At 35.8% G+C, this 20403-nt stretch overlaps 1 protein-coding gene across 2 annotated transcripts in view; it reads left to right on the top strand.

The window, feature by feature from the left end:
• ARHGAP42 (Rho GTPase activating protein 42) overlaps positions 1–20403 on the top strand; it is a 175929-nt gene that overhangs the window by 140048 nt on the left and 15478 nt on the right. For both annotated transcript variants that reach the window (XM_035328301.1, XM_035328292.1), the window contains 11 exons: positions 38–116; positions 1124–1163; positions 2368–2430; positions 5290–5364; positions 6054–6138; positions 7368–7426; positions 8243–8348; positions 12098–12257; positions 14902–15046; positions 17847–18227; positions 20111–20267. In XM_035328301.1, the coding sequence (XP_035184192.1) occupies positions 38–116; positions 1124–1163; positions 2368–2430; positions 5290–5364; positions 6054–6138; positions 7368–7426; positions 8243–8348; positions 12098–12257; positions 14902–15046; positions 17847–18227; positions 20111–20267 (1350 nt within the window). The remainder of the gene's footprint in view (positions 1–37; positions 117–1123; positions 1164–2367; positions 2431–5289; positions 5365–6053; positions 6139–7367; positions 7427–8242; positions 8349–12097; positions 12258–14901; positions 15047–17846; positions 18228–20110; positions 20268–20403) is intronic.

The raw sequence follows: 20403 nt of genomic DNA, 5'->3' as shown, positions 1-20403 counted from the left end.
AATTAGTAAATTCAGTATGTGTATATGTTTTTGACAGACCTGGAATCATCACACTGCAAGCTTTTTCAGAATCCAACCGAAAACTGTGGCTCGAAGCTATGGATGGAAAGGAACCTGTAAGGATATTTGTTATTTCCTTTTATTTTTACAACTTTATGACACACGTTAAAGAAAGAAGCCAGTATACATTTCAGACATAAAATTTATTACAATACAGTACAATAAAGGCAAATACAATTCTGTTCTTCATAAAACACAATTGCAAATGCACAGGGAAGACAGGTACAAATTAGTGAAGTTAGAACTTCAGTTAGTGCATTTACACCTCTATTTATAGTTGTGTGTTTTTTTTTTAGGATCTTTAGTGTTTCATAATAAGTCTTTTGTCATCTAAGTTTTGTGTTTCAGATAAAATTTGCACAGTGATAGTTTCTACAATGGTAAAGACAAACCATCTTTTAGGCAGTGTCATGGACTAGGCAATAAGTAACATCTTGAAAAGCATTACAGAGTATAAAAATGTGTTGAAAGCTACTAAGAGACAAGTTTATCTGAGATTTCTTCACACTCTTAATCAGCTCATGAAACTGTCACTGAATGAGGTGATGCCAGACCTGTACCCAAGGGGAAAAAAATGGTTGATTGGTTTTATGAGATAAATAAGTGTTACAAAGTATCCTGCTTAACTGAAACAGTGCAGAAATTAAATCAGTCTTTGTACTGATATTTTACCGATTTGCAGTCTGCATGCAAATCTGACTTTTAACACATTTTATGTGCCTATAAATTTAATGTTTATCCCTAGTCAATCTAGAATGTTGAGGCCTAAATACGCTTTTGGGACAGGTCCCGCTGGCTGTATGCCTTTTCCCCAGAGGTGTAGAACATCTGTGTATTTTACTTGTAGTCCAGCTGTGCATTGTTGCCCTCTCCACCTACTCAGTTCCTAAGAAAGGGCTGCTGGGGAGGAAGTGAAGGGCTTGGTTGGCTTTCCCATAGCAGCGCGCGAATACACAGCATGTCACAGCTGCTTAAGAGCTATCAGCAAACCCAGCAATAAAGAATTTAAAGCTACAACTATTGACGTTTTGTGTTTGTTATTTTGTTTGTTTGTTTTTTCCAGATCTATACACTGCCAGCCATTATTAGTAAGAAGGAAGAAAGTAAGCACTTTATTTATGAGGATCTACAAAATATTTCTAGATTTCTGTAATGGCCTTATTTCTGGATGTGTGTGAGAGACAGATATTATGTTTAAGTTTTCTTTCTATCACTATGAAGACGTTTAAAGTGTCTGTTTGTTGGATTACCTTATTGGGATATATGAAAGCACGTCCTAAGTTATATAAACTGTGTGAAACACTTCTTTTGTATTACTATCAAACATAAATTGGAAGAAAACTTGATTTGGTCAAAAATTACAATATATTTAATAAATCTGCAAAATATCTGTATCTGCAGTCTGTATACCTAAATTTAAATATTATGCCTGTGTGTAAATGATATGCCTGTGTGTTGAAGTAATATCTGTATGTATCACACCTTTTTGTTTATAGGTGTATGTGCATACACTGAATAATAAAATGAGTATATGTAGGGACATTATGAGATTTATCTGTGCAATTGTATTAATATCTGTATGCAAATACGTAAAAATATTTTAAATATGTTTGGGTAGACATAACAGAGAGGGAGAGAGAGATGTGTCAGATATTCCCAGTTGTCTTCACGGGAAGTATATCTGAGACTGGAAATCTACAGTTTAAGCCAGTATGTCTGTTTTTTTTTTTTTTTTATGTGATAGTGCTATTTTAATGGTGACAAATATGCAGCTATAAAACCTATTATGTTAGGTAGAACAATTAGTGTTGAAGATAAAAAATAATAATGAGAAATACATTCACTCAAAATAACCTTAATAATTAAAGTCAATAACGAAGATTGTTTTTCCCATGTTACCACTTTAGGAGCAGTTATGTGCAAGGAACAATTAATACTGTTATTAATTAATACTGAATAATTAATACTGTTGGATTAAAACCAGTGAAAATATTATGTTTATAATGTTAAGTCCTCAGCTCTTAAAACCATTTCCCTCAGCAGAGGGAAGGGAATTCAGTAATCTTATAAAGGAACAACCTTTCAGTTCTATGTGTTACTGATTTTTCAGAAAGATGGTAGAGTCTTTCCCTGGTCATGATGAGAAAGTTGGATTTTGAGTATATCTAGATGATGGCATTATAGAATTAGTATTATAATCACATGGATAAATGTGTATTAATCCTCTGCAACTGAAATGTGAATGTTGCTAAACATGGAGATTTTGTATGTTGATGAGATGCAAAAATACTTTTCTTATCTTTTTAGTGTTCTTAAATGAAGCAGGTTTCAACTTTGTGAGGAAATGTATCCATGCTGTAGAAACAAGAGGTATGTATTAAATCACAAATTATGTATTAGATTATTATGAATATTTTTTCTCAAACAGTACTTTGCTTCTACATATTTTACAGCTCTGTTTTGGAACATGTTCATCATTCAGTCTTCACTTTTCACATTTCATGGGTGTGCTTTATCACAGAATCACAGAATAGTCTAGGTTGGAAGAGACCTTCAAGATCACAGAGTCCAACCTCTGACCTAACACTAACAAGTCCTCCATATAAGTAACCCATATCCCTAAGCTCTACATCTAAACGTCTTTTAAAGGCCTCCAGGGATGGTGACTCAACCACTTCCCTGGACAGCCTATTCCAGTGACTAACAACCCGTTCAGTAAAGAAATTCTTCCTAATACCCAACCTAAACCTCCCCTGGCGCAACTTTAGCCCATTCCCCCTTGTCCTGTCACCAGGCACGTGGGAGAATAGACCAACCGCCACCTCACTACAGCCTCCTTTCAGGTACCTGTAGAGTGCAATAAGGTCGCCCCTGAGCCTCCTTTTCTCCAGGCTAAACAGTCCCAGCTCCCTCAGCCGCTCCTCATAAGACTTGTTCTCCAGACCCTTCACCAGCTTTGTAGCCCTTCTCTGGACTCGCTCGAGCACCTCCATGTCCTTCTTGTAGCGAGGGGCCCAAAACTGAATGCAGTACTCGAGGTGCGGCCTCACCAGAGCTGAGTACAGGGGGACAATCACTTCCCTGGACCTGCTGGCCACGCTGTTTCTTATGCAAGCCAGGATGCTGCTGGCCTTCTTGGCCACCTGAGCACACTGCTGGCTTATATTCAGCCGACTGTCAACCAATACTCCCAGGCACCTTCTCTGCCAGGCACCTTTCTAACCACACATCTCCCAGCCTGTAGCTCTGTTTGGGGTTGTTGTGCCCAGGTGCAGGGCCCGGCACTTGGCCTTGTTGAACTTCATACCGTTGGCCTCGGCCCATCGGTCCAGCCTATCCAGATCCTCCTGCAGAGCCTTCCTACCCTCGAGCAGATCGAAACACGCACCTAACTTGGTGTCGTCTGCAAACTTGCTGAGGGCGCACTCGATCCCCTCATCGAGATCATCAGTGAAGATGTTAAAGAGGATTTATGCTTATAAAGATTTATGCTTATGCTTAATACCATTGCCACAAATTCCAACAACATTCCGTAGCATATCACTAAAGTGTTGGGGGGAGGGTTGTTTTGTTTTGCTTTTTTACATTTTCAACAGTTTTATGTTTTTTAGACAGCTTAACAGACAGTTGCACACATTGTTTAGTCTAGGTCTTTAGGTCTTTAATTTGTGTGCACTGAATTGTGCTTTTTCCTGATGAAACTGAGGCTCCCAGATTTGTTTTCTGGCATGAAACATAATGAACAAAAAGTATATGGTGTGAACAGTCTCTGCTGGAACATCTTTGTTGTAGAGCCTGATGTCTATCATTTCATCCAGTCATTTTGCACATGGTTTAGTCATTTTTGAATGCTTAGAAACTAGTATAAGGTAGTGAGAAAGTAGGAAAAAAAGAGTTATACTATTCTTGAGGTGATATCTTGGAACTCACAGTAAGCTTTTTGATAGTTCCCTTTCAAACAAAGAGATAAAGGGATATGGTCTTCCCTAAACAGAGATAATCTTATCTTGTCCATCCACTGAACTCTCAGTATGCAAGTCTGTTCTAATCCAAAAGCTGTGTGATGGCTCTATGCAGCATTGAGCCCAACATAAATTCACTTTCTCAAGTAGCAGTGTTGTGTAGCTTCTGAAACACTGCTGACTCATAGATTACGCTGTTCTGAAAAAAATGGTAAATTAAAAAAAAAAAAAAAGGTAGATCAGACAGTTATTAGAATGTTGTTTTCAAATGAAAAGTTTGCAATTTTGAAATGGTAAGACCTGAAGTAAAAAGAAGAACGTAATTACATACCAAAATTAAATCTACGTATCAGGAGTTAGTTTTGAGTATATCCTGCTAAAGATAAAAGGCTGGAAACCCTCCTAAGGGATGAAGGGATTAATTATTATTGTTTTTTTGTTTTGTCTTGTTTTGTTTTTTCTTTGGGCACACAACCAGAGTAAATGAGAAAATTATTTTTGTAGTTTTTCCTGAGACATCAGTACATCAAAACTGAATGTGGGTTGAGAAGAATTATATTAAAAATTGCTTTCTGCCTTGGATTTCCAAGTACTACTGTTTTTAAAAGAAAGTTAAAGCCAATAAAATTATCATAACTGGAATCCTGAAACACTGTGTTTTGAATATCACACATTATTTGCTCTTAGTATCAGTGCTATTAAAAATAAAACAAACCTGGAATATATGGGTAAATTGGGTCTTGACTGTTTTTATTTTGCATGGAGACTCATGAATAACATAAATTCTGAATAACGTTCCAGCAGTATACAATGTATGTTTTTATTTGGGGTACAATTATTTCTCCTATAGATGTCAACCAAATCTTAGCTGGAAGGGGTGACGTAGATGCATAGTAATTCCACTGAAGTCTAGGCAAGACAAACTTCTTAGCATGTAATGTGTTTTTAAGACTGTGTTGGGGTCTAATTTTTCACTTTTGCCAGTTATCCTCTTGGTGTTTTCTAATGTGTGTCATTTCTATGCAAGGGCTTCTGTTAATATAAAATTATGATTAGGATATGGCATGGAGTGGTGTAGATTCAGTGGAATGCATTTGTTAGTATCCCAGAAGAGAGCTCAAAAGGATAAAGAATTATTCAAGAATGTAATTTCATAATTTTCCATAAATAAATTTAGAGGGTTTGAAAACATACACCAGGGACACATCAATGTATATAGAAATAACCGTACTTTCTCTATTTTCATTGTGCTGTTTTCCCAACATAGGTATCACCATTCTGGGTCTGTACAGAATAGGTGGTGTAAACTCCAAAGTCCAAAAGCTGATGAATACCATATTTTGTAAGTAACTTAAGTGAACCTTTGTCTATAGCATGCGGCACATACACTATGATCCCTTTTGCCCTTTACCATTGTACACAGAAGAGTGTGTCTTAATATTTACGGTTTTGTATGTACACTTACTATCACTAAATTTACTTTGCAGTCTTAAAATGAGCAGTCTATCCAACTAGTTTATTAAGTGCATTATTATTCAATTTCTCCATGCAATCATGGATATACATGAGCAAATTACTGAAAAAATGCATTTATTCTTTTAACATTTAAGTTCTATTTATTTACATCTATTTGGCATTTTCAAGAAGTGTTCCAAAGCTTAGTTCTGTAACACAGAATAATTCAGCATTTCATAGAATTATTCACGTATTTCACTTTTTGTGCTAGTTTGGTTGTCTGATGCTTGTCTTCAAATGTCCAAGCCAAATAAATTACTTATTCTCTATCGACTTGGGCTTACTTTATATCTTGGTATAGTGCATATACTTACTGTTTACAGGTACTAAATACGAATGCTAAATTATTTATTAATACTTTGACAGAGATTAAAATACTTCAGATTGATCAAATTGTTAGTTAATCTGGCTAATAAGTAATCACATGACCTAAATGAATAATCGGTTAGCTTCTGTTTTGCTGCTTTTCTTGTCTGTTAGTCAAACTGTAACAATCCTAATTCAAATTTCTACCAGCCCCTAAATCTCCTCCTGATATGGATATTGATATGGAACTTTGGGACAATAAAACAATAACAAGCGGACTAAAAAACTACCTCAGGTAAGTATGGTGCTATGCAAATCTCACTATTCCTTTTATGGCCCATTAATCTTTTGCTTATTAGCATTATATTACATTTATCTATTAACATGGTAATACGTGTGTATATAATCTCTCTTTTTTTGTGTAACAATAAGTCTACCATTTGTCACACACTTTTCTGCCTTGTTAAGGTAATCATGCCTTGTATAGATGTAAATTTGGTAAAATACAAAAAAATGCATGTTTTTATTTAAAATATTTTTGTAAACTACAAAGCATGTTTTTCTGAGTCTTCCTTTTCTGACTTCCTTAAGCTGTGCACCATGATGTTTCATTGTTGGAGCAGAGTAAAACTCTCTGCAGAAATGGTAATAGACTATTTTATCCTACGATGTTGGTGTCTTCACAAGCAGGACATCCCTCCCACATAATCAGTTTCTCTTCAATTTTTTGGCTAATAATAGTCAGAATTTTCAAGAGTGGTAACACTTCTGATACAACTCTTTGGGGGATATCAATATGTAATGCTGAAAAACAAACACAATTAAAAGCATAAAATCCAGATGGTGAGAGTTCTATGCCTTCTAAATAACTGGATTTCTTCAAGTGGTCACCTAACAAAGGGCAGAACATGAGAACACATATGGAAAATATGCTTAGGATTTATAGTCGAATCTGTGGGTACACTTCTTTGAAACAACTGGCTGTTGAAGAAGTGTATCGTATATCTTCAGAAATACAACTCACTTCAGGTATTGTATTTGTGAAATTAGAACGTGATCTAGCAGTAGCTGTGTTTTTGTCTCTCTAAGACAATTCACAGATTTCTTTCTTAGGAGTGCTCATTCAGAATGTCTCAGGTTAGACTTTCAGTATCAAGTTTCATCATGCATTTGTCTTTCTTGGGGCAAAAGATTATTTCTGCAGCCCGCTGTACCTTGTCCTGCAGTAGTAGTATTCCTGTTCCACAGTATGGAAGTCACATTGTGAGCCACTGTGATGAAGACAGTGCTGGTAATGTTTCTCTTTTTAACTCCTGGTTACACCAGGTTCACTTCAAAGAGATTTTCAGACTGTGTACATGACTGAGTTATATACTACTTCTAATGAGTGAATTGGATTTCCTAGGATATAGCAATATACATTATGCAGATATTGTGGGCTATCATAATGACACTTGTAAAACCTAAGCAGACTTTGAGTGATGCATTGTTCCAAATGTTCTTTTAAATATTTTTTACAACCAGGTGTCTTTCAGAACCACTGATGACATTCAAGCTGCACAAAGATTTCATTGTTGCTGTTAGTAAGTAAAAAAATAAATACACTTTCATGAAAGTAATATCATTTATAATCTCTACTCTCCTCAGTTATTATCCCTGTTTTTCTCCTTGGTGTGGCACTCAGTAATCCAGGCAAGGATTTCAGTTCTTCCATTTCACTGTATATGACAACACATTGCCACATGAAAACCCACAAAACAGAAAAGTCATACCAGTCATACTAGATGAAGCTGTTCAGTGGTTTGTTCTGATCTTTTTTGAGATTCTGTGTGACTGCCATCTGTGTGAAATTTTAAATGTTGATTTGTTTTACAGAGGCTAATAATTCTTTTAAATCATTCATCCCTCTCATCCGGGGATTTTTTTTATTCCCAGCTTGCCTTGAGAAATTGGATAGAAGTGATAATTATCTCCTTATCACAAATGGAGTAATTAGAGGGGAAGATAGTAAAATTGTTTTTCTGACAACTCCAGTTTAAAATGTGAAGTCATTTTCTCATTTCCTCTTACCTTATTACAATACACTCAAGAATTTTAGATATTTTAAATATCAAGGAGTAAAGTCTTGGATTGCACTGAAGTACAACACTTGGTCAAAATTGCCACAGATTTTGTTGGCCTTGGTATTGGTGGTAACTGCTTTTGGCAAGTTGCTTGAAATCCAGATTCCACAATGCTCTTGTAATAAATATAATTGAATTATACTCATCATTTTGAAGGTTAGTTGTTTTTTGCTCTCTGCAGTGCATGTATATATTGGCATAAGGACACTGCTGCCATTTTTAGTCTCATTTTAGCACGTTCTAATTTATCAACAATATCTGTTTTCTGTTTAATAGAATCGGATGATCAGAACTACAGAGTTGAGGCAGTGCATGCGCTTGTACATAAATTACCAGAGAAGAACAGAGAGATGCTGGACATCCTTATCAAGCACTTGGTCAAGTAATTTATTTTTATCTGTTTCATATTATTATAAGTTGCAATCATTTTTGCTTTTAATTTGTCAGTGTTACCTAATCCATTAGGGCAGTTGTGTTAAGGCAGTGCCTCTTGAAATTATATTTGATTTCTGAAATAAAGTTCTCAGTGTAGCTGAAGAATGCTGTGGTGGTTTTACCCAGCTTGAGCTACCTCCACCTGCAGTATGCAGCCTAATGCAGTTTTGCTTTCTTTTGTGGACTTAAGAACATTGAAAATTTCTTTGGTGGAAATTATTTATCCCTTTATGTTATTTGTCCAAGGAGAGCTAGCATAATAAGGAACTGCTGTGAGTGTTTACACTGTAAAAGCTGTTTAGGCAGACCTTGCATCTCATTAGACATGGGGTGACCCAGAGAATAGGGGGAAAGAAAGTTTTGTAAGTTTCTAACAAAGGAGTTATTTGATTAGTTAAAAATATAATATTTGCTGCTTTCTAGAAACCTAAAAAGTAGGGACTTTTAATGATGAATTAAAGATTTTTTAAAAGCTGCTGGTCTGAAGGCCACAAAATTGAAATATATCTATCTAGGAATTGACTTATTTGTAGGCAGAATTAGTTGCAGGCAAACATTTCTTTCTTGACCTCTTTTCCTGGACTCTTTATTCTCACTGTTACCTCAGATGCGTTTTCAAATAAGAGCATGTCTGCAGTATTCCCTTCTTTAATTGTTCTCTTTAGTTCTTGCCTGTCTCAACTTTGATGTGATTCTCATTTCTGATAAATTTAAATCTTTTGGATTTATTCTGAAAACTTTCAGTTATCTCTTTCCAACATTCAATTCATCCCTTCTAATTTCGCACATAATTTGCCAGCTGTTGTTTATGCTAGCAATTCTAATGATCCTGAATTCAAAATTAATCTTTGGAATGTATTAGTTATTTTACTTCCTTCTCTTTCCTACCTGTGTGGAGATTTTTCAAGGAACAAATGATATGTAGAGTGCATAACTTTATGTAAATGGATAAATATGAAGAAAATAATCTTTTTTTTTTTTTTTTTAATTCTTTTGTTTAAAATCCCATTTTGAAGTGTATGTCCTTTTATTGCATTTATTTTTTCTGTTCGGTTCCTTTGCATATGCTCTTATGTCTACATAAAAATACGTTTAATGGTGCCTTATAAGAAGAGGATAATATTTTTCTTCCTTGGTTTAGGTCTTAAGGCCCTTAGGTTTCTGCCTACCTTGACTTCTATGTCACTGTGCACAATTAAATAGGATCTAGATGTTGTGGAATGGAGCTCATACTAAAAACAATCAAAACCAGCAAATCCTGAAAAGCACTCTGAAGAGAGGTCGTGCTGCATGAATATACACTCAGTCAGCACCTATGCAAGAACTGGAGATTTGGTGTTATTTTAAAATAGGAAACTCATTTTTTTTGTTGTTTTTAAACCTTACTAATTAAATTATCTGCTTGTCTCCTTTGAAGAATGGATCATTCTTCGGTATAAGAATGATCCATACCCTTCTGTAGTAGATAGCCTGCAATCTGGTAGTATCAGAGATTTACCGGGGATACATCAAAGAAAGGGATTTTGAGGAGAAAGCAATTGCACATTAACGAATGTCTTATGGCTACCTGAAATGCAAGATTGCTTTGGCCTCTACCTATTCAGTAGCCCAGCAACAGTAGGACTAGGTCAGAGGAAAGTGGTTATCAAAATGATCCATTTACAGGCCTTTTTTTTTCTTCTTTTTTTGCTAGAAATTGAGGCTTTGAGATTCTTTGCAGAAAGTCCTTTCTGGTTACAATGTTATTAAATTCACCCTTCCTTTTATTAGCCAAGCTACCAAATTTGTCACCAAGGAAACCCAAACACAGTACAAACACTACTTTCTGTCCTATGCTGTAAGACTATGTTTGTGTAAGAGACCTTAACAATTATAGTGCAGCACAAAGCAGACTAACATTGCATAAAGTTATTTGTTTAGGTTTTCTAACAGACTTAGAGCTTCGTTATTCAAAATTCCATTTCATTAAGACGCTAGAGGACTTCCCAAACACCCCTCAGCCAAACATAACATCTATTACAGGGAAAATTGCATGGAAATAATTGGCTAAAAATATAACAAGGTAAAAATTTACATTATTAGGCTTCCAAATAGCAATCTCTGCCACTGTGTCTAAGTAAAATTTTGGGATGTTTTTAGGCTTAACTTAATGAAACAAAATAGGAAATGTAAGAAGACAAGTATTTATTTTTCTGCAGTTTATATCACATTATCTCCTGTACAAACCTCTTTCCCATATTTCTCCGGATTCTCAGTGTAAATAAGGTGCTAAAGCTTTCCTGTTCTGATTATGAAGGCAGTATTTACTTCATTATAGAAGTAATTCTAGTCTAGTTCACCTCTCTACCCAGATAACTCTACTGTTCATTCCCTCATTCAGTGTATCACTAGTGCCTACTCAACTGTGAGACTGAGCAAGGGTAGTGTGTGAGTCCAGATATGGGTATGATCCTGATCCTAGCAAAATTTCCTGGCAGCCATGAGAAAAATCTCATAGTCTTTTTGTCACTGGCTTGCTAATCTTTAAAGGTACAGTATTTGTGTAATTTGCTACCAAACTCTGACATCAGACAGCTCATTTTGCTAACGTTTGTATAACATTAAGAACAAATCAAGATACCTGAGAGTTTTATTGGAAGAAAAGCACAACAGATGTCTCCATAACCTTGATTAATGAATGCTGTCAGAGAAACACAGAAGATATGGTTTGCTCCTTCCTGCTCCTTCTAATGTTTTATAGATTTTACTGTTTCTTGATTTTAAAAGGTACAAGGGTTATTTTACTTATTTAAGAAATTGATAAAATAGTGTTTATCAGCTTGACAATAGCAATAGATGGTAGTGAGAAGGAAGAGGAGAATGTGAATGTGTACCTCTGACTCTATTTGGTAGCAGATTCAGTAAGATCAAGCATTAAGGCAGTTATGAAAAATTTGTCATGGTATTTCTCAGATATGTAAGGCTAAGGGGCAGCTGTGACTGGGGCGTCACTGCCACTTATTTTGAGGAATTCATGATGACTTTATTCAGTAAATCTTACTTGTAAGGAGAGAAAAGGATTTTGAGGATTACTGAGAGATGGCTTTCATGGCTTTTTTTTTTTTTTTCATGGCTTTTAAAAGGCTAGTGTATTTTAAAGGCAGATGTCATTATGATCATCTGGTGTTTTATCTATACCACAAAAACAATGACACTGACACCACTGCTCCTATGTTTTAGACATATTTAGAGATCCAATTGCAGTTTAAGTGTTTTCAGTAACTGTTTTTAGGAACTAAATTTCTTTCCTTTGCATGAATGATAAGGTATACAGTTGACCTCTGTTATCACCTAATATTTTCAGTCATTCAAGTAATTAAGTTCCTGTATAATCATTGGAGATAGAGAGGTGCCTATGGCTCCTAATCTTTAGATGGACTGGATCTCTCTGTGGCTACATTCAGAGATGGTTCCTTTTCCCTCTCAGTTATGTAAGGAACTTAGATACTTGCTCTAGGAAGTCTTGCTTATTAGCCATTAAATTATTGTAAGATTGGAGCCTTAATGAAAATACAGTACTGCACTAGCTTTTGACCCTAGTAAATTTTAAAATGTTGAAATATTTTTAAAGGGGAGGCATGAATGTGAGATTTTGCCTGTTGGAATTGTAGTTTAGCACAATTATTTTAACTGCATATCATTTCTGTTCATTTAAAGGGTGTCATTACACAGTCAGCAAAATCTTATGACAGTATCCAACCTTGGTGTTATCTTTGGACCAACTCTGATGAGAGCCCAAGAAGAAACTGTGGCTGCTATGATGAACATTAAGTTTCAGAATATCGTCGTTGAAATTCTGATAGAGCATTATGAAAAGGTAGTAGGAGATTATCTGAATGTTTTGTGATAAAATGAAACTGAGATCTTGTTTTCATTGCCATCCAAAAATTCTTAAGGATTGTCTGAATTCAGCATTTGTAGAAGGTAATTGATAGAAAGAGTGCCTTTTTCCTACCCCATGCTATGGATTGGTATTCTTAGCAAGATTTTTTGGCTATGAGAGGTATAGGCACAATCTCCTGTGCTTTGAAGGCATAGTTCTGTATCTTCATTAACTTTCTAAAGATTGCTGTGTCCTTCTCATATCTAGAAACAGATTGAGAAGGGCATACTTAGCTCCTTTGGTCTTCCATCTCTCATGCTAGCAGTATATTGAGGTTCACTCTGACTGAACTCATGGATTCTCCTGTGTGTACACTTTGTGCATCAGCACAGAGTCTTTCTGACTATTACTATCTTTTGGTGATATGCTAGCTGCACAGTGGAGGTCAAGTCCCACCTCCTGTCATGAAACCCCAACCATCCTTCAGTTCCTCTTTCCACAAGCAGCATCAATGGGGATCCCCAGCAGAATCCCCATTTCTATGTGGTCTGTCATTTTACTAGCTGGTAAAAAGAAAAAAAAAGTTTCTTAGGTGATGTTTTATTCCTAGTTACAGTTTTTTAACCTATCAGATCTTTAGGATTTGAAAGTTCTTGAATACTCAGTAGCATACGAATGTCTCTAGGTACTTCTTTTGCTCTGAAGAAAGGTAAACTGTTACTCCATGGTTTATTTTGTTTTCCTCAAAGAGAGAGCAGAAGTACATCTCACACTCTTTCCTGGAACACTGAATAAAAACTTTTTCAGAGCTTGAGAAGGAAAATCTATGAAATGATAAAAAGTTACTTTCAGTCACTACCATTGCAGGAATCAGCTTTACTGAAAATCTTCCTCAGTTTTCTTGTTGTTGATTTACTATTTGATTACAGAACCCAGCAGAACAGTCAAGACATCCTTTACTTAATCCTCAAAAGAAATAGTATTCTTAAGATATTTTGTTGATTGACATTACCTTATCTGACAACTAACAAAAAGTGAAAGAACTTTGGTTTAATTCCATTTCACGTTACACAGCTCAGGGGCAGTTGAACTGGTTCGTAAGTAACTACTGACAGTACTGCTTTATATAATCAGTTATATTTCACAGGGGCTCCTCAAAACTGGTATGATACTGGTAGTCTTCATACATGTAACTCCAAACCATACATACTGCATTTCCAACATTGAATTTCCTCTCCAGAAAATCACCAGCAAATTCAATAAAAAGACCATGGCTGCACAACCAAAATTACCCTTGCTCTATTTCTCTGCATTGAGACATGTTTTTTCACTGACATGATACTTACCAATTACTACTATGTTTTTAATATACTTCAAGAGCATCTCAAGTCCTCTGCTAAAGTATTTTCTACTATCAAAGTGTATTTGCTTTAATCCACGTTTTGAATGGCACAAAGGTGTCTTCTCATTGTTCACTTCATTCTGTTCTAAGAGTGTCCTATTGATAGGCAATCCAGAAGTCCTTGCAGAGACTCATTTTGCTTGGTATTTAACCTACAATGCTTGGCCCCTGCTCCTTACACTTTGGAGACTGAACACTTCTGATTCCTTCAGTAGCTTAACAGAACAGGCAATCTTTCTCTGTAGAACCTCTTCTCCATCCCACAGAACTAATCACATTTCCTTCCACAGAATTCTGTAAGAGATACTTAATAGAGTTTACAAACAGTCTACATTAGGAGGAATAAGAGAGGAAGAAGATCTGAAAGAAAAAGAAATCTTTTGGTTATATTTTTTGTTTCAATCTTCCTCCAAGCCAGTTACCATTTTTACTGGAAGTATATGAGATGATTTTTAGGGTCTTTCAACACCTCTACTGCAAGTGTGTTGAATATTGCAGAACAGGTGATATAAATGAAAGCCATGCAAATGAAATTGCCCAGCATTGTTCTTGTTGGCAGGCTTGATGTTCTCATCAGCAAAGAGTTGTTAAAACTTTATGTATACCTATGTCAGATCCCAGTAGTCAGACACCTGAAAAAATGTGGAGTTTTCTATAGCAATTAAGTACATAATTGACCAGTGATAGCAGGGATACATGAAAGATAAAAATCAGGAGATGTTCCAAACCTAAAGGGTGATCCTCATTAAACTTGATTTGTTTGGCAAAATAAAGTAGTTTTCCCAAAAATCCAAATGGGTTTGAAATAAGTTACAACTATGACTCTTTTCTGTGACATACAAAAGCTCTCACATGGAGAACAAAATTCAATCTTTAATAATATCTTTTAAAAACATATACTTCTTAGGCAGGAGTTAGTCGTAACTTCTTATTGTATGTTTCACAATTAAGCACTTCATAACTGGGACTAGAAAATAAAACCATTTAAACAAATATTTTTATATAATTAGTATAAGTTGTACAGCTTGTAGTTCACTAATCCAGTACTGTTCTTCCTGGACTGTAAAATCAGATCAGAACAAAGCCTATATTCTCTGAATTTACACTTTTATAAGGTGTGAATCTACTACAGCATTCATTTCAGGTAGAGCAATTAAGAAAAGAAATGGATTATTAATGGAAGTCTAAGAGTACCTCTATTGTTTGTCTTTTTTCCTTTTTTTAAAAACCATACAGATATTTCACACTGCACCAGACCCCAATATTCCTCTTCCCCAGCCTCAGTCCCGTTCAAGCTCAAGAAGGACAAGAGCAATTTGTCTCTCCACAGGTCCACGTAAACCCAAAGGAAGATATACACCATGTCTAGCAGATCCTGACAGTAAGTTAGTGCATGTTGACTTATCTTCCTTTTTATGTCTTGTATTTTAATTATCCTGAATAATATCCAGTAAATATGGTATTCCAATAATATAAACATAACAGATAGGTTTTCATCAGCTTTTTAATGTCTGTGAGTCATAGCCACGCTGCTGAATGACTGCATTCCTTACTTCTCTCAGAGGAGAAAGAATATTTGTTTTTAGGCAAGTCTTGTATTGCATACAGTGTTCAAAAATCATTTATAGTAGACTTTATAGTCTAATCTAAGTGTAGCCTGCTTTGAAACTCTGCAAAGTTCACTGTATGACATTCACCTCATTTGCTTGTAAGATGATTGTAAAGGCTTGGAAGCTATAATAACTGCAATTTGGTCAAGGTCGGAGATCAAAACCATTACTTGACTTTTTTCACATACATGAAACTGTGGCCATTGGTTCAAAGTAAGCCACTGCCTAGGTTGCCAAAACCACTGAAACTTTGTTAGTTTTACTGGAATAGAAACAAACGCTCATATTTTTGTGAGAAACAGCGTACTCATCATATGACAACGTTCAACAGCAGGGAGCTATGTTTGCAGTTAAGTGCTGCAAATGTGTATTAATTTTCATGTAAAAGTGACTATTTAAAAAGTTGCACTTCTTTCTTTTTCATCCAGTGGACCATCACTTATTACTTACTGGCCTTACCATTAAGAGGTATTGAAAGAAAGAATAATTTGCCAACTACTGCAAGAGACTTCCCAAAGAAATTTTGTCTCCCCTAATTCCTCAAGGAGATTTACATTAAACTAGCACAGTAAATTAATCCACAGTTAAGTTTATCTGTTCTGTAGGATCTGTATTAACTCTCAAGTCTGTAATGTTGGGAAATATATCCACGCTATGCTCTTGCATGGATGCTGCGTTTCCATGTATATATGTTATATACTTCCTGTTGATGTGAATTTAAAGGTTGAATTAGAACAATAGCTGTCTACACATCGATTGCCTATTTGAATGACATGGGATCCTTAGAGTAAGAAGTTACAGATGAGCTGTCAGTTATATATACACCAGAAGAGAAATTGAGCAAGTTTCAACTGTTTTTCACTGTGTAACTTTTTTGCATTAGTGTGGGGCAATTCTATGCAAGTATTTTGCAGGGCACATGCAAGCACAATCTTCTTTATTCAGACGTGCCTTCTGCTGGTGGCTGGACTGGAACTAGCCATGACCCAGGAACTCTCGACATGGGCTTTGCTTGTTGGCTCAAGCTCAGCATTTGCTAGACAAGTTCCAGTTAAGATCTCATTTGTGCCTGGAAGGGTGAGGCAGGAGCACAAGTATTCTTGCTAAGTATCTCTAGCTGTGCCAGAGTCAGATAAGAGAGAGTCCTGGCTTCCAGCAGTAGCTATTTCTGAAGTGCTAGATGGTTTTAAGTCATCATTTAAATGAAGGATGGACATTTAACTATATTTCAGGAATTTAAGGAATTTTATATGCCAGCAGAAAATGAAGTATAGATGCCAAGCTGTAGGGAATGATAGAAAATGATAGAAAACGCATCTGACAAATCGAGGCTCCAGCCTATCTTGCAATTTTTAAGAAACTTTTGGTCTGTCAGTAGTAAGTTAGGGCACAATCTCATCTGGTGTTCCCACAATCTGAACGGAAGCGGACAGAATATTTCAAATTACTGTTCCAGTGGCACTACTGTTTTCATACCTACTAGGCAAAGCCACTGGTGTTTGTGAGTATTTTAAGTGGCTTTAGTCACCTCTTGCCAAGGACATTGAAAATTTTGGAGGCAAAAGCATCTGTATCGTGTTGTTATTTTATAAATACTATGTGGATAAAAAACACTGTGAATGAAAAATGTACATTCCCTGCTTCTTGTGAAATTTGTGAGTTATATCTCCTAGCTGTGGGGAAAAAATCTTATTTGAAACTAGCATATGACTCACTAGACTATTACCACATTTTTATGAATCCAATCTTTAAGATAACTCAGCTCTCACTATACTGTAAGCCAGTGCTTCCTCATTTCTGATGAGTGTTCCTAGGCTCATATCAACAAATTTCTTTAGGATGTTTCCACTTCTTGTTGCACAATACCTTTTAAAATAATTAGATCAGCACAAACATTTTTGTGTAGGTAGGTAAACTTCTCTAATATCAGTCTAATTAAAGAAATTAATCAAATGTTCAATGTTAAAGTTGTAAATAACGGAATGAGTTCTCCTTCTACAGGACAGGGATTTCATGAAAGGTATGATGATGCAGAAAATAGCATATCTGTGGATAGACTTACGGACTAGTCTTAGAGAGACTGCCGCGATCCTCAGCAACTTGCTAAATAAAGTAAAACTTAAATATTTAACCTTCTGGCAATAGAATTATGCATTTCAGAACATAAACGTGACAAATACCACATTTGCTTTATTAAGCAAAGTAAGATGCTTTTTAAAAGATACTGTGACACTAGAACTGTTTAATTTCCTAATGATATTTATATTGCGGGCAGTTCTTTGAAAATGCAAACTTTTATGTGAAATAGCACCACCAGTAGACCATTATGTTCATCCACTCTAGAGAAATATCCACAAAAAATGCAGCTTTTTCAGGTTAAAGATAGGAACATGGGAAATTTAGAGCGACTAAATTGCTATTTTGTCTTGAGAATGACTGTCGCTGAACCACAGTTTAATGAATTTGATGACAAGTAATGTACAGGGGCTAAAGGTGGCATGAGAGAAATGTACATGGTAAGACAAAGTAATTATATTTTTATTTCTTTCTTCTCCCCACCCTCCTGCCTAGGTGACTCGTACAGCAGCAGCCCAGATAGCACTCCAATGGGCAGCATTGAATCTCTCTCTTCTCACTCCTCTGAGCAGAACAGCACCACCAAATGTGCACCCCCGCAGCCCAGGGAGAAATCAGGAGGGATTCCGTGGATTGCCTCTCCCCCTTCTTCTAATGGCCAGAAGAGTTCAGGCCTCTGGACTACAAGTCCAGAATCCTCATCAAAGGAGGATGCAACAAAAACAGATGTGGAGTCAGACTGCCAAAGCGTAGCCTCTGTCACTGGACCAGAGAATGCCTCTCCACCAACAGATCTGACCAAGAAGAGTTCTTACAGTCTATCTGAACTGAAAAGATCTTCAGGTTCTTCCCTCAGATCAATTCCATCAGCTGAAGGTAATTTCCAAGGTCCTTTAGGACATCAGTGAGTTTACTGTGAGGCATCAGAAAACATGAGGTGCATTTGAAAGCTAATGATATTCTTTGATCTTGTTTATTTTTTAACTATTGTGGTACGTTCTTTCACTTTTCAAACTCCTTCTGACATATTTTTGTTGTCATCTGTACAGTTCACACAGCTTAAAAGATACCATTTTTTTTTCTCGGAATTTAGAGTACTTGCTGTCCTGCTGTGCTTCATTGAGGCTACTAACTTGTAAGATTATTTTTGGCTTATAATATAGAAAAGTTGGTAGCTATGGTTTATCACTGTGTCAGAAGAATGAATCCTTGTAACATGATTGATAAGGATCAAAGCTAGCATTTAAATTTAAAATCCCTTATGCTTAATGTATCTAGTAGCAGCTTTGTCTCTTCTTGTCCATGGCATGAAATGTACATCTGAAACCCTACTAACAGAGTAGGGTCTTCATTCTGCCCTACCTGCATCTTTTTGTTATCCAGTACAGCAAGTAGAGTAGCTCAAGCACAAGATTATGGCTGAACATGTCTGTATATGGATGGACACGATGTTCAGGAACAACGATGAACTTGCAAACCCACCTTTAGTTTCAATGTGAAAGTTAAGAAACCAGTCTTCCTGTTCAGACAATGAAGGATGCTGATTTGAAGAACACCCTCCTAGCACCTAAAAAGAATTTGTGTTCCAAACAAACCTGTAGAAAGGGTCCTTACAATATAGGAAAGGCTGAAATTACAGCTTCTTAATTTAGACATTTGCTTTACCTCTGTGAGTACATGAGATAATTTGACAGCTATCTGGAAATTACTTTAGAACAGACACTGTCTTGAAATGTTTTGGATTATGAAGATTAACAATCAGCTCTGAAACAATGAGCTCCAGTAGACCAAGTATTAGTGCTGAGTTTGCCACTGAACTGTCAATACAATAAGTAATAGAAGTACAGGTAGTGTAAATATGTGTTTGTGTGGGAAGCACTAAAAGTTTAAGAAAGTTATTTCCCCTGTGTCCCTCACGGTGTGTACAAGCCTTTTCTTATGACTCCCTAATATGAGCAAGTGTAAATTAATAACAAGATTAATATAGGTAGTATTTTTATAATTACAGAGACCTCTATATTATAACTGCCTTTAAAGCATCATTAAGCATCTGTTGTCCTTGGAAATAAAGGAACATAGAAGTAGATCTAGTTCTTGTCTTGCAAATGTATATGCAAACAAGGTAGCAATCCACAGATCACCTTAAAAAGCACATGAGACCATGCCTTGTATTCATTAAAAGGACTTTTTCTCTGTACAATACAGACTGTCCAGCTAGAGGTTGGTTTTATCAAGTTGCGGTAACAATTGTTTTAGGAAGCTTTAATTATTAGTTCTTAATTTTTTTTTTCATTTAAAAGCCTCATTAAGCTTCTGTGAATACTGAAATATTAATTCTTACAAATTAATATCTCATTTCTTAGTGAATAGTGCTTTTAGCAAGACTTTGAACTAGATGACTTCCTGAGGTTCCCTCCAACCAGTTTTTGTACATCTGTATGCATTGTACTGCTTTATAAATGTTGAGGTGTTTTATTTTCACTTTTTATTGAAAGTACTATCTAGCCATTTAAGTGCAATGTAACTTTTTAGCCTTTTACAATTTGAATCTCATTTCTTCATCCTTGCTGCTGGTCCTTTTCTCTTAGCTCTTTGTCTGAAAGGCTGTTTCTTCTAGTAAGTACTTACTTACTAAGTTCTTTCTGCCCATTTTGCTTCTTAAAAAAATATATATATATATTTGCTTTGCATGTTGCACGTGTTGTGAAACAGCTTCAAATTCACTTTAATGTTCCTTGTTATTTGGTTGCTTTCTTTAGGTAACAAAAGCTACAGTGGATCTATACAGAGCTTATCTTCAACAGATACCAAAGATACACCAAAGGCTCCAGCAAACCCCGATTTGCCTCCCAAAATGTGCAGAAGATTAAGATTAGATACTGCATCAAGTAATGGTTATCAAAGACCAGGATCTGTGTAAGTCAAGATCTTTTGGAGTTTTAAGTTGTTAGTGTTGTCTTCTATCAAGTGATCCCAAAGAGCTAGTATAAGTAGTTGAAAAAGCATCCACGAATACTTGATTTGAAATTTTCTTTTTGTATTAATTATTTAT

This window comes from Oxyura jamaicensis, chromosome 1 (assembly GCF_011077185.1).
Source record: "Oxyura jamaicensis isolate SHBP4307 breed ruddy duck chromosome 1, BPBGC_Ojam_1.0, whole genome shotgun sequence".
Classification (NCBI taxonomy): Eukaryota; Metazoa; Chordata; class Aves; order Anseriformes; family Anatidae; genus Oxyura; species Oxyura jamaicensis.
The sequence above is the reverse complement of the archived record's forward strand: the minus strand, read 5'-3'. Positions and strand labels throughout refer to the sequence as shown.